This window comes from Panthera onca, chromosome A2 (assembly GCF_046562875.1).
Source record: "Panthera onca isolate mPanOnc1 chromosome A2, mPanOnc1 haplotype 2, whole genome shotgun sequence".
In the NCBI taxonomy this organism is placed as follows: Eukaryota; Metazoa; Chordata; class Mammalia; order Carnivora; family Felidae; genus Panthera; species Panthera onca.
Window position 1 is genome coordinate 56,482,682 of NC_138340.1, and position 14,045 is coordinate 56,496,726.

Below are 14,045 nucleotides of genomic sequence, written 5' to 3' on the forward strand. Positions count from 1 at the left end.
GCATTCAAGGGGCGCCTGGGTGGCTTAGTTAGTCAAGCGTCTGACTCTTGATCTTAGCTCAGGTCTTGATCTCCAGGGTCATGAGTTCAAGCCCCATGCTGGGCTCCATGCTGGGTGTGGAGCCTACTTAAAAAACAAACAAACAGGGGCGCCTGGGTGGCTCGGTCGGTTAAGCGTCCGACTTCGGCTCAGGTCACGATCTCGCGGTCCGTGAGTTCGAGCCCCGCGTCGGGCTCTGGGCTGATGGCTCAGAGCCTGGAGCCTGCTTCAGAATCTGTGTCTCCCTCTCTCTCTGCCCCTCCCCCATTCATGCTCTGTCTCTCTCTGTCTCAAAAATAAATAAACGTTAAAAAAAATTAAGACAAACAAACAAAAACATCCAAGTTAAAAAAAAAAATCAGCTTAAAGTGAGCCATTATGTGGATACTGGTGCAAAGGGCACAGTGTTCATGGTGGCAGAGGGTTGAGATTGGCTCATGGACTCCTTCCCAGAGAGGTAGGTGTTATCACCCCACTTTACAGATGAGGAACTGGAGACTGAGGGAGGTAAAGGGCTTGCCTCCGGGCCTCCCGCGTGCACTTGAGGCTCCTTCTGCACCAAGAGCCTTTTCTCCCATGAGCGGTGAATTTGGGAGCTCTCCGAAATAGCCGGGGAACTTTCCACATGCAAATATTCCATCCGGTCTATTAACTAAAATCGCAGCAAATAAACTATAATCATAAGACCTATTATTAGTGCGGATGCGCAAGTAATTGCCCTGTGCAGATTTAGACTGTGGGAAGAACGTTCGTCTGGGCTGGGATTTTTACCAAACCCACAGAGGTTGTGACATGTGGAAATAATGAGAAGCTACGGGGTGGTACCCATGTTCCCTTGGATCCAGTGGGGTGAGCCAGGTAGTGTGGCTTGAGATCATCCATTTATGTTTTCAGCTGGTGAACATTTATTAGGCACCTACTGTATGCCGAGCCACATCAGTGCACTGGGAGATGCTGTGATGGCCAAGACAGGTGGTGACTCTGTCCCTGGGGACCCAACATTCTCTTGATGGCAGACAGATGTTGAAAAAGAAGAAGAAGAAAAAACCAACTAAACAGGTTGATTTAAAATACTCTGGATGAAATAAAATGGTGAGGGGTAGGGGGTGAGGAACATTTCACCAAGGGTGCTCAGGAAATGCCTCCCAAAGAGGTAATCTCTGAGCTGAGACCTAGAGAGTGAGCCGTGCAGAGATCTGGGGGGGGGGGGGGGGGGGGTGTTCTGACAAGGGGAATATCATGTGCAAAGGCTCTGAGGCAGGAACAGGTTGGCATGGAACAGAGCGGGCGAAGGGATGAATGAGACTGGCAGAGCCATGATGCCAAGCCAGGCATGTGGATTCTATTTTGAAGCTAGAGAAGGACAGATGTGATTTGTGTTTGTGCGAGATGATGTGCCACAGTCTGAGTTGGCAGTAACCCCAACTAGGGTAGAGAAAGATCCTGACCCTCCCAGAAGAGATCCCCTCTGGTTCTCACTCCTGGGGGTGTCTCTGCGCATCTAGCTTCCTCCAGACCCCTCTCCTGAGGCTGAACCAGCATGGAGACAGGGACAGACCTCTCAAGGCCGAGGACTACTATTTTGCATGCCCTCCCTGAGCCCAGGCTTCCCCTAGTATGTGCTGTGGCAGGCACATCTCCTGTAACCCTTCTTGTGTCTGTTCCCAGTGGGGGTCTGCTTTTCCCATTTTCCAGGGTAGGAACTGAGGCACAGAGATGGGCAGTCGCTTGCCCAAGGTCACACAGCAGGTAAGCGGTTGGTGGAGACCTGAACTGAGGAACTGAGGCCTGAGAACAGAGTCTGTGTCTGCTGTGCCCCCAGCCTGCCCCAGCCCAGTCTGCCCTGGGAACAGCCCTCATCAGACCAGACAGACTATGTCTCTCTGGGCGGGGTGACTCTGGACCCCAGCCCTGCCATAAGGGCCCCACTGGCAGCCCAGCTCACCGACCAGATCAGCCCCAGCCAGCCCAGAGAAGAATCACCTTCCAAATCCCCTCTACAGTAAGGACAAGCGGGTGACAGACAGGAAAACTCGGGCCCAGAGCCACCTGGAGACATGGGGAGAGGAGACCGCAGGGCCCGGGCTCCCAGGGTCAGCCTTGTCGGTGGTCCTGTCCTCAGGCCCCGCCTGGCCTCTGGGTCTGGGGCCCGACAGAAAGAACTAGGACAGCCGCTCCCACCTTCTGGAGCCCAGCGGAGCCTCACTCCAGGCCCAGACTCCCACACGCCCTTCAGGCCAGGAACGAGTTTCGTAGGGAGGCTCCAGACATGGCCTCGGGGCTTCATGTCCAGCCTCAGTCCCCATCGGTAACACAGGGTCTGGCTCCCAGGCTTCCAGGGTACCGTCCACAACACCGCTTTGAAAACTGTATCAGGGACTCTGAAGGTGGCACTTTTGTGCACCACGGACGCTCGGTTCAGCGGGACCCACTCAGGCTGCGGCCAGCGCCCAGCCAGTTACACATTGTGCCCAAAGGGTCGCCTTCACAGCATCCTGATTTTGTGACCTCTGAGGATGCTGGTCATCTTTGTGCAACACCTATCTGGCGCACCCCCTCTTCCTGGCGCGCTGCCTACGTCCACCCGTCTGGTACCCACGTAGGCCTGTGCGAGGGGCTGGGATGAACCTTTGGAGGGAAAACCAGACTGGAAGGAGCTAGAAGGCGCCCAGCGCCGAGGCAGGGCAGGGAGCTGGATTCAAACGTACACGTGACTCCGAACCTATGTGCTGGCCCCTGCAGAAAACGGTATTTTCCCTTATTATATTTAAGCATGTTGTAGAAATTGTGAAAAACAAAACGAAAAGGGAAATAAAGTTGGCCCGTACTTCCAACACTCAGAGGTGGCAACTATTAATGGTGACATGTTGGCATGTGTCCTTCCAGTCATTTTTCTTTTTCTCTAAAAAAATTTTTTTAATGTTTACTTTTGAGAGACACAGACAGAGCGTGAACGGTAGAGGGGCAGAGAGAGGGAGACAGAATCCGAGGCAAGCTCCAGGCTCCCAGCTGTCAGCGCAGAGCCTGATGTGGGGCTTGAACCCACAAACTGTGAGGGATCATGACCTGAGCCGAAGTCAGACGCTTAATGGACTGAGCCACCCAGGCGCCCCTGGGCATTTTTCTAGCTGTGTGTTACACTCACATTACAGGGTTCATACTACGTATATACTTTGAGAACCTACTTTTTTTTTTAATTTCTTTTTTAGCATTTATTTATTTTTTGAGAGACAGAGAGAGACAGAACATGAGCAGGAGACGGGCAGAGAAAGAGGGAGACACAGAATCCAAAGCAGGCTCCAGGCTCTGAGCCGTCAGCACAGAGCCCCACACGGGGCTGGAACTCACGAACCGCCAGATCATGACCTGAGCCGAAGTCAACGCTTAACTGACTGAGCCCCCCAGGTGCCCCGAGACCATACTTTTTGCTTAACTAACAAATGTTAACATCATTGCTTGTAAACATGTCCTTTAAAGGCTGCCTGCTAGCACGTGCAAAGCCATGCATTTTTAGGCAGCTCCCAACGTTGTACATTTACCTTAATATTTGTTTGGAGTTTTGGTTTGCTCATTGTTCTTATAAATAATGCTGCAATGAACATCTTTGAACATGAAGCTTGGTGCTCATTTGGGATTCCTTTTTGCTAAGAAATGCCATTCTTATGTTATCTCAGGTCCTTGGGGAGGCAGGAGCAGGTCCTAACTCACTGTGGCAGGACAGGGCAGATGGCGGATCCCCAGGAAGGACCTGCAGGGGAGGGGCTGCAGAACGCAGCTTGCAGCTGCGGGCAGGGAGCTTGCCAGGCCTCTTCCCACTGCTCCAGCGGCTCCTTCTCCCTCTCCTTTGCTGGCCTTTGCTTCTGCCCATAAATATCCACATGCCCAGGGCTCTGCCCAGCCTTCCCTCTTCAACCCACTCTCTCCCCACCTCTCCCTCCTGGAGCCGGGCCTCCAGCCAGATTCTTATAGCCTCCTGGCTGCTTCTCCTGAGCATCTCCGAGGCTCCGTACCCCAGCACATCCAAAAGGGGCCGGGTCATCTCTCCTTACACCCTGTACCTCTTCTTGGGTCGCCAGGTAGGTAAATGGCACTACCATCCATCCAGTGCCCAAGCTAGGAACCTGGGTGTTGACTTTGACCCTGCGTCGCCGTCATACCTCACCCTTACGTCTCCCCAACACATTTCTTCTCTCCCATCCCACCCCTTGCTGTATACAGGGCAGAGAGAAGTACCGACTGTCCACCACAGGCCTCCAGACCTGCCGTTCCCTTTCTCCAGAGGCACTGTCCCCCTGCCTCTAACCTCTCCCCCTTGAACCCATACCCCATGAAGGGATTTATTTAGTTTCATGTCCCTCCTCAGCATCCTTCCGAAGAAGCCCAAGCCCTTCAGTAAGTTGACTTTCGCTGTTGTGCTTCTCACCTCCACGCCTTTACACATGCTGTTCCATATGGATGTAATGCCTTTCCATGCACTGTCTACCTGACAAGCTTCTAGTCATCCTTTTAGACTCAGCTGCAACATCCTGGAAATGGAAACTTCCATTTTTCCTTCCTATATCCCCTTTCTCAAAGAACTTGCCCCTCCTTCCCTCATATCATATAGTTTTCTGTGTACCTTTCTATTGAAACAATCACTCAATATTAAAATATTCCTTCAGAATTATAACTATTAGAAGGTACATGTATTAGGACTTTTGGTTGCAAGTGACAGAGTGCCCACTTCAAACTGGCCTAAATGAAATGAGATTCTCACATATCCCCAAAGCTTCAGGCATGGCTAGATCCAGAAGTTCCAGTCCTGACCCTGGACCTGTCCCTCTTCTGCTCTGAGTCTAGCTTCCCCCTGCATTGGCTTCCTCCTCAAGGGGCCCGATGGAAAGTGCTGGCTCATACCTTTCAGATTTAAGTTTGAATTCAAGCTCAGAGCTTCTCTCGCGCGACAGTGTCAGTGAAGTCTGGGCCTGCCTCTCCTGGGCCCAGCTTGAGTGCCATGCCTGTTCTTGGGAGCAGAGTCAGGCCCACCTGAGCCCCAGACACTGAGAGGGATGCAGGGGTGATTGCCAGGAGGGGAGGCAGCTGGGCAGGGAGAGGTGTTGGCTGTCAAGGCCTCAAGACGTGTTCCCTTCCTCCGGGCAGGACACATGGCTTTTTATCTCACCTTGTACCCCCACTGCCTAGACTGGGCCAGGCCCAAAGCAAGAAGTAGTCGGCATTCTATGGATGAAGATACAAGCGAATAGAGAATGAGTGCTGCTCTGTGGTCAGGAAATGCTCATGGCCCTGTGAGCTGGGGGCTGGGCACACTTGCTGGTCCCCAGCCACACACACAGCCCAGCATGACTTCGCAGATTCCCATGAAGACCCAGGAGGAGACCACCCAGCAGACCAGCCTGTGGCAATGACATAAGGCGGCCATAGAGGACTGCTGTCCCCTTCATATGGGCCTGAGGCCTTTCCGCTCTGTTTCTGAGGAGCGGTGCCAGTCACCAAAAATAGACACAGATAGACACACACACACACACAGGCAGATACACACACACACAGGCACGCAGAACCCCGCAGCTGAGGCAAGCAAGACAGATTCCTGGAGAGGAAAGTGAGTCCCACCCCCACAGTGACCACGGATAGCCCTGTGACCTTCCCCAACACTGCCACACGTATCCCTGGTCTTTTCTGACCCAGCTTACGAGCAGGGCCATCCCCGCTGCCCGCCCCGACGTCTGCCCTGTGCCCACCCTGCCTGGTGTCCCCAGCATCAGCCCAGGGTTTTCCAGCCAGGGACACTTAGACCCCTGAGGCCAAGAGAGGGCTTCAGGCGAGCAATTTTTCTTTCATAACCCTATTTATCTGAATATTTATTTGTGATGTAACTAGCCTATCAAGTACACGATTTACCACAGTGACAGGAAGTTTCGCTTTTAAATAAAAACTATTTTTAGATTTAAGAAAACTATTAGTCAAATTCGTCAGGAGGGTGAGAAACGGGAGGTGCTGTGAGGTTGGTTTGGGGTACGCCGTAGGCTCTCATTTCAGCTGGGGTGGTGGGGAGGTGTCACCCCCATCTTCTAGCTCCAGTTCCCTGCGAATTTCAGTTCTGTGAACTTTCCAGCATCCCGGCCAGCTCGAGAACAATAACCAGCCTGGCTGACACTTCTGGGGCAAGGAGGCAGTACCAGGCCCCGGTCTAAGGGCTTTGCCCGCGGTAACTCGTTTAGACCTTGCCTGGAGGCAGAAGGAGATGCCCTGTGAGACTCAGTGCATAGATGCGGAGGCTGACGTTGGGTCACCCGCCCAGAGTCCAGCCCAGCCTGGACTACCAGGCTACGTTGCCTGCTGAGCAGGTGCAGGTTCTGGGGTGGGGGAGAGTGGAGAGGCAGTATGTTAGGAGAGGGAGGGAGCCTACACCCCAAGGCACACTCAGACCCATCAGCTCTGGCTTAGCGTCTGTGGCTGGTTCATCCTACACGGGCCTCAGGACGCCTGCACTTGACCAGTGGTGCCTCTCGTTCACAGCCACGCCCGCCCTCCATCACGCTGGGGGGCTCTCGAAGGCTCACGAGTGGAGGCTCAGAAAGGCAGGGGCTGTTCCCAGCACCCTCTGCTCCTGCTAGTTCTCGCCCTTCAGGTGAGCGGGACACAGAGGCTCAGCCCCTGCAGAAGTGGACACACAGAGCAGCACCCCTCTCCCGCACCCCCTTTCCTCCACCAGCACGGCCCAGATGTAGCAGGAGCTTCTGCAGGCAGCGTCCTCCTGGCCACAGCCCCCTCGCTTCTCATGGGCCTCAGCCAGCTCCGGAGACCAGGGCCGTCCTTGGCAAGCCTGGCACAGCAGTGGGAGGGCAGAGACTGATGCCAGCCCTGTGGGCTTCCAAATCTCCATCGGTCGGGGCTCCAAATGGCCCTGAGAAGCAGCAGCCATTGCATTCCAGCCGCATGTCAGGGACCCCCTCCTACAGCCGTCCAGGGGCCAGGGTCTTCTCTGCTCCCCAAGTACAGGGGACAGGGCACCTTGGTATTTTGGTGCAGTGCAGAGAGGGTGTCTGCCAAGCTTCCAGGAGTCCACACGCGTTTCCAGAGATATTTGCAGTAGCTGCCTCCTCCCTTCCTCCGCTGCCTGCACGTGAGGAGCAGGGGTGGGGCGGGGGGGGGGGGGGGAGGCGGTTTCAGAACCAAATGAGGCCTGTGCACGAGCCTGCCAGGCCCCTCTCAGCAACAAGAGCCCAGCCCACGGCTGTGATCAGAAAAGCCTAGGATTTGGCCACTCAGCAAAGAAGAGTCTGGTTTAGAGATTCCATCAGTCGGTGCCCCGAGTGGAATGTTGACTGGGGAAAGAGGATCGCAGAAAGCGACGTGCAGTGTGATTCTGTTTGTGGGAAGTTTAAAAACATGTGCAAGCATCCCTGCCCTTTGTGGGCACCTGTCTGAGTAGGAACGCTGTATAGGAATGATTCACTCTGCAGTGAACTCACTGTGTAAATGTGAGGAGGGAAGGGCTGGGGAGGAGGCAGAAGAGAGGCAGCGACGCGGCTTCCATCAGCTTCGTGATGGTCTGATTCTTGTAGGAGGCCCTGCGGACAACAGAGTTTACTGTCTCTCTCTCCCTCTCTCTCTCTTTTTTCAATATTTTACTTTTGAGAGAGAGACAGGTAGAGCATGAGCGGGGGAGGGGCAGAGAGAGAGGGAGACACAGAATCGGAAGCAGGCTCCAGGCTCTGAGCCATCGGCCCAGAGCCCGACGCGGGGCTCGAACTCATGAACCGTGAGATCATGACCTGAGCTGAAGTCAGACGCTTAACCGACTGAGCCACCCAGGTGCCCCACTATATTTCTCTTTATGACTTTTGGTGTATTTAAAGTTTTAAAACTTTCTTAACTTAATATGATGCCATTTTTTAAGGTCCATCCATGTAATTCTTCATATTTTCTATAGGCATATAAATCTAGCTAGCTAGAGACTTCGCTAAAGTTCTGGAAGCATGTGCTCCAAACAGAGGACAGCAGTTACCTCTATGGAGGTGGGCAAAGGGAGTGAGATGTAGGGGTGCGGTCAAGGGGACTTCATTGTGTTGAAGGAGAAGAGATTTTCAGATTGTTTGTGCAATTAAGGTTCTGTTTCTTTCCAATGTGAAGCTTACGCTAAAAGGGAAAAAAAAAATCCAGGATTTGAAGGATTTGTGATTCTGAGCTTTGAAGAGTCAGAATGTTGACAGTTCTGTGTTTCCACGGCTAGAACGGTTGGTGGGTTGGTGGCTTGAGGACAAGGACTGGAGCTCCATCCTACCCCCATGGAAGAGGTTCAATCCCTGGGACTCCCGGGCTGCCAGCCTGAAAGGTGCTGTGGCCTGGGGATCTGTGGACTGTGTGTTCCAGCCCTTTCTGTCCTGCCTCTTTCCAAATGCCGTTGTGCCTCCTTTCGTGCTGGGGACAGATGGGGGCACATGGGCAGCAGGGTGCAGGAGCCAGACATTCCCTGCGTGAATCTGCCTGTCAGCCTGCAGGTTGGAATTTTCCAGTCCAGGAGGGGAGTCCTGGGTGCGGAAGATTTCCCCACCTGCTCCTTGTCAGCCACTTTCTCATTCTAGTCTGGGTTGCTTGCAGGGGGCCACAGACAGGTACAAGGTGTGGGTGTGTGTTTGGGGGGGGTTGTGTGTGCAGGCATTTCCAGAGGGGCCTTGAGAGTGAGTGGCAGCTGCAGCTGTCCCAACGCCAATTCCCTGCCGGGCCTTGGATCCACGAGTTTTGGGGACTCTCTGGTGCCCGACCCTGTGGTGGACACCCACCATCAGAAATCAAAAACAGCCCGGGTGTCCTGTAAACACAGCCCAGGTGCCTACGCTCTTGGCATTTGCTTCCGAATGCCATGTCTTTGCCATGTGCCCTAATTCGAAATAACAGTGTAACATACAAGAAACAGACATGCAAGTCTGTTTATAAGGAGAAAGTGCCAAAAAGCAGTTAATATGCAGAGGGGTGTCCTGGCCCCCCGGGGAGGCTCCCTGGGGCACTGGGGCAGGAGAGGAAACCCAGGAAAAGGATGCTGGTGCCGGCGCTGGAATCAGGGCCTGCCTGGGCTCTGAGCCTCAGTTTCCTCTTCTGGAAGATGGGGGTGATAAAATAATCCCCATGTGGAGGAGGCCGTGCGGGGAGTTGCTAGGGCCCAGGCTTGGGAGTCACAGAGAGGTGGCTTCGAGTCTGCTCTGCTGCTGTGTAGAGGTGAGACCTCTCTGCGTAGGAGGGGAAATCAACCTACTTTGTACAGTGCCTCTACGAATTCACTGAACATCAGATCAGATCTGAAGCAAAATGATCCTCCTGAAGCCCTCGTGGTTGTAGCTGCTGCTATGTTTGTATTGTTATTAAAGTCTTGTCCGAAAATAAAAAATAAAAGAACTTGTCCAACTCCAGGAGAGATGGGGGGGGGGGGGATCTGTAACATGTTAAGTCCACAGAAATACCAATTATGTCCACGACTGCATTATTCTCAGGGAGGGAAGCCCCCGGTGTAGGAAGCTTGGCCATTCAAAGATTTGTTATAGGAGGTGAATCAGGAAGCATCGTGCTGTTCTGATGCCATTTACCAGTCACTCAGATGCTCCGCTCTACCCTGGCCCCATAAGGGACATGGAGCCAGAGGAACTGGGTCCCAGTCCCACTTCTGCCACTCAGTGCTGTGCAACTTCAGGCACATCACTCACCCTCTCTGAGCTCCATTTTGTCCACTGTCCAAAGGAAGGAACAAAACTTAAGGATGCAGGATCCCTCCTTCCCGTAACTTCAGTGAGTCTGAGAATCCAGAGAGAATAGGAAAAAGGGAATGGCCCTCACAGCTGCCCAGGGTGGGTGGGCTTTTCACAGCCATTGTCTCATGTGATCTTCCCAAAGAGGAAGATTTGCAGGTGCTTAAGGGCCGGGACTCCAGAGCCAGACTCCCCTGGCATACCACTCACCAGCTGTGTGGCTCTGGGCCAGCTGCTAAAGCTCTGGCTTTAGTTTTCTCCCCGGAGAATACTATGATAATCTTATACCTCATTGACGTCGTAAAGATTATAATGGAAATAAGAATTATAGGTGTGTACGTATACGAGATAGATTTTGGATTCCTGATTTACAGACGAGCAAACAGACTCTGCCCAGTGAACCATCAGACAAGGAGAGATCTGTGCGTGAAAGAGAAAATCTGGAGGGGAGAGGGTGGATGTAGGCCTTCTCACCCTCACATCCCTGTGGCTCACCACTTGCAGCCACTCTGGCCTCCTCAGTGTTGCTCAAACACACTCCGCTCCTTCCTGCCTCAGGGCCTTGACACTAGCTTTTCCCTCTGCCTGGAATGTTCTTTCCCGGGATCTTCCATTATTCAGCCCACATGTGCCCTCTTAGAGAGGCCTTCCCTGAGCACCCCGTCTGATGTAGATGGCTTCCTCCTTCCTGCTGTCCCCCTCCCTTCTACCTCTTCGGCTTTACTTTTTGTCCTCCTCCTTACCATGTAAAATTATATATGTGACTGCATGTTGATTTCCTGTTTCCCTCTTAAGAGGTGAACACCATGAGAGCGTCACCTTATTCATCACTGAGCTGCCAGTCCAGAAACAGTAAATGAGTGAGTGAGTGGTGAAGGAATGAATGGGTTCCACAGCTACAGCAGAAATTCTCCCTAGCTCCAGGACATGGCCGGCACACATCATAACAGCTATGCATCTGTGCAGCTACTGTGTGTGACAAGCCCTCCTGGACCCCTGTGACGTAGCCATTATGATCCCATTTCACGATAGCATCAGTCGAGGCTCCCAGAAGGGAAGCGGCTTGTCCACAGCCTCGAGGCCCTTAGGGGTCAAAGCCAGCCTTGGAACCGGTGGGCCTGACTCCAGGGCGCCAGCCTGTTGCGCTCCATGGCTTGCACGACTCCGTGCCAAAGGCAGAAAAGCCACCCTGGAAAGCAGCGTCATCGCAGGCTCTGGACAGCGTCGTGCATTTTAGCAACGAGATTTCCAGGTTTCCAGAGCCAGCCAGGAAGGGGCCCCGGCAGGCTGCGGCACCCTCGCGCTGCGCGGGCGCTCTCCGTCGGGCGGGTGGCTTTGCCGCGAGGGCGCCGCCGGGTGGCCGCGCCTGATGCTGCAGTTGTCATGGCGACGAGCGCCTCGGCGATTGGTCCAGCGCGGCCGCACTACGTTGCTCCTTGGCGCCGAGAAGCGGTGGGGGGGCGGGGGGAGGCTCGCGAGCGCCCGCCCCTCCTCCGGATGCTGCGAGAGCAAAGCGGGCGCAGATTCCCCCCAGCACCCCCCTCCTCCCCGCGCTCAGCCACCCCGGATGTGCGGGAGGGAAAAAACCCGAGGTGGTCCCAGGTACCAGCGAGGCCGACGCCCCCGCCCAACCTGGCGACCATGGTGACTGGACGACTTGGCAGGCTCTTGGGCATGGTGTGAACCCTGCTGTGCCCGGGGCCCCTCGGAGCCTGCTGCTGTCACCCCCCACCCCCTTCTCCCGCCCCAGCGGAGGAGCCCGCCGCCCCCGGGGAATGTGACTCGCCCCTCTGTTTAATTTTATTCCCTTCCACTTCTCGGCTGAGCATCCTGCTCCTGCTCTAACCACGCGGAACCTTCCCAGCTGGAGAGAGAGAGGGAAGGGGAAAATTGCCCCCAGACAGGATGGCTTGCAGAAGACGCTACTTGTGAGTATATGTGGCAGGTTTATACCTGAAACTCGGGCCGGAGGCCAGAGGGGCCCCAGCTGAGCTTGGAGCCAGAGTGGGGGCTTGGTGGGGGGAGGGGGGGGTTGCTGTGCAGGTGTCTTGCAGAGGGAGCTGGCCTCCGGGCAGAGGTTGTCAGCGTTTGTGCCCTGCAGTGGAGGTATTTGTTGGTGGTGATGAGGAAAAGGCTGTTAGTCAGCAGGTCTCCATTGGGCTGTGAAATTCCCTATCGCTGAGGGCAAGTAATCCCCCCAAATCCATATCCAGGGTTTTCAAAGCCACCACTGCCATTTCGGCTTTTGGTATAGCCCTCAGCATGACTATTTGGAAGAAGCCTCTCCTGCCCAGGTCATCCGTGACCGGCAGTTCTGCCGTGCCTGATGGAAGGCTGGCAGGCAGGTCGGGGTGGGGACAGGATGCCGTGTCCTCCATGGACAGGTGAAGGTCCGGCCTGCCATCGAGAGCAGGGGCGTTGGTGTCCTTCTGGGCCACGCAGGTGTTCTGTGGGCTAGCGGCAGACCACTCGTCTGCTGGGCCTACAGCCAGTGGTAGAAGCTGTTAAACTCTGCACGGGGTGGTGACATCACGGGTCTGGGTATTTATGGAAACCAAAGTCCGTGCCTCATTAAGCTAGGCTTCCCGGGGGGGCATCGGATTAGAACGCCAGCTTGCCTCACGGCTCTTGGGGCTCTGCACCGTGCTGTTCTGGGGCGAGGAACCTTCGGTCTCTGGCCTTGCAGGATCCTTCCTCTAGGGCTCAGAGCTGTAGGGTGGGACACAGCTCCACATCTCCACCTGCCCTAGGCAATTTGCCCCACACCTCAGCTTTCAGGGCTGTTCAGTGACCTCAGACCTTGTAAGGTTAGAGAACAGAGTTGGAGCCTCTTGGGCTGGGCTCCATCCCCAGGACTAGAAAGGAGAAGCCTGGAGCCTCATTTAGGGGGACATCTTGGGGGCCACTCCAAGGCCTCACGACCCTATACCGTGACAAGGACCTGTGGAGCTCCCAGTTAAGCAGCACCCCCACCCCTCCGTGGAGGGACAGCTCTCTCGCTAATGGAGTGTGAAGGAAAATAAACATACTTCTTGCCATGCGCCAGCAGGCCCCGACAGGAGCCCTGGGTGGTGGTGAAGGTGGCCTGTGTCTACGGTTTGCTATGATGTTCATTTGCTTTTTTAGTGGAAAAGCCCACAGGTTGCGGTGCTGATGTGAGCAGGAACCCCAGTGTTCTCTCTCACTCGCTGTGACAAGGTCCTAGCTGTATTTTTGGAAACAAATAGTAAATCCTTCCCCACCATTGCTGCATCCGCCACCGTTGCTGGGAAGAGGGCCCTCCCCGGGCAGCCGTCTTCTTCCTGCCACACCTTTGCCCGGGCCCAGGAGCTGCCCAAGCCTATCTGCTCACGGTCTTGCCAGGGACACAGTTGCCATCCAGTACTTGCCCCAATACCAGTACAGACTGGTTCGGTCCGCCAGGAGCCCTGGAACCTGCACTTTAAGCTCCTGGCAGTTTCGTCTCCTAGACGAAGCCTGCCCTGCCCTGCCCGGCTTGCCTGGGAGAGGGGCTGAGCCGGTGCAGAGGGAGGGCCTGTTGGGGGGCTCTGTGCCCCCTGCCTCTCATTGGTGTGGGTCCTTTTATGCTCCTCCGGCTCTCAGGCTCCTACAGCCTGGTACCGTGACATCCAGCACCCAGGTGCTGCCACAAACCTATGGCTACCAGAGGTGGCAGAGAGGCTGGGGAGGGGGCGACTGGAGATGAGCCATTGCCCCATTGTTTTTAGGGAAAGACTTGGGACCCAGAGCAGACCTGCTTGACAAGGCTGCACAGCAGACACAGAGCCCTGTGTGTTTGCTCCCTGCTTCACCGTGGCCCAGAACCAGGGCTCTCCTAGCACCTGCTGCTCGACCTTTGTTCCCAGCGCTTTTGATGCGGTAGGGGGGACGGGGGACGGGGAGCGGCGTGTCTCTAGCTGTTTAACTCTCAGGGCAGCTGGAAACCCAAGCATGGTAGCATCTGGCCGACATACCGTCGTACCATTTAGCTTCAGAGCCCTTTCCGCCCAGTTGCCCTGTTGGTTCTCACCAACTGTTCTAGAATGGGGGTGTTGTTGATCTCATCTTACAGAAGAGGAAACTGAGGCTCAGGGAGGGTAGGAGCGTGGCCGAGGTCACGTGGTTGTTTCCTTGACAGTGGGGTCCCTCCCCTGGTATGTCACGTGCCAGACTCGACCGACTCGCTCCGGGGTCCCCGTGCGTGGCAGGATCAGGGTGTCCCGTGGCTTAGAGGAGCTCGTCCAGGTGGCCATCCTCTGGGTCCCC

At 55.0% G+C, this 14,045-nt stretch overlaps 1 protein-coding gene and 1 long non-coding RNA gene across 8 annotated transcripts in view; both read left to right on the top strand.

Annotated features, from left to right (window-relative positions):
• The window catches only part of LOC144615675 (uncharacterized), a 73,028-nt gene extending 71,999 nt beyond the window's left edge, over positions 1–1,029 (top strand). Inside the window, exon 4 of the long non-coding RNA XR_013554103.2 lies at positions 934–1,029. This is a non-coding gene — a long non-coding RNA (uncharacterized LOC144615675). The remainder of the gene's footprint in view (positions 1–933) is intronic.
• The window catches only part of IQSEC1 (IQ motif and Sec7 domain ArfGEF 1), a 423,845-nt gene that overhangs the window by 242,980 nt on the left and 166,820 nt on the right, over positions 1–14,045 (top strand). Inside the window, exon 1 of one of the 7 annotated variants that reach the window (XM_078442700.2) lies at positions 11,267–11,707. The exons of the other annotated variants lie outside the window; for them this stretch is intronic. Coding sequence (XP_078298826.2) covers positions 11,685–11,707 — 23 coding nt within the window. The 5' untranslated portion in view covers positions 11,267–11,684. Of the gene's footprint in view, positions 1–11,266; positions 11,708–14,045 lie in introns of those variants that run through there. 7 annotated transcript variants of the gene reach the window in all.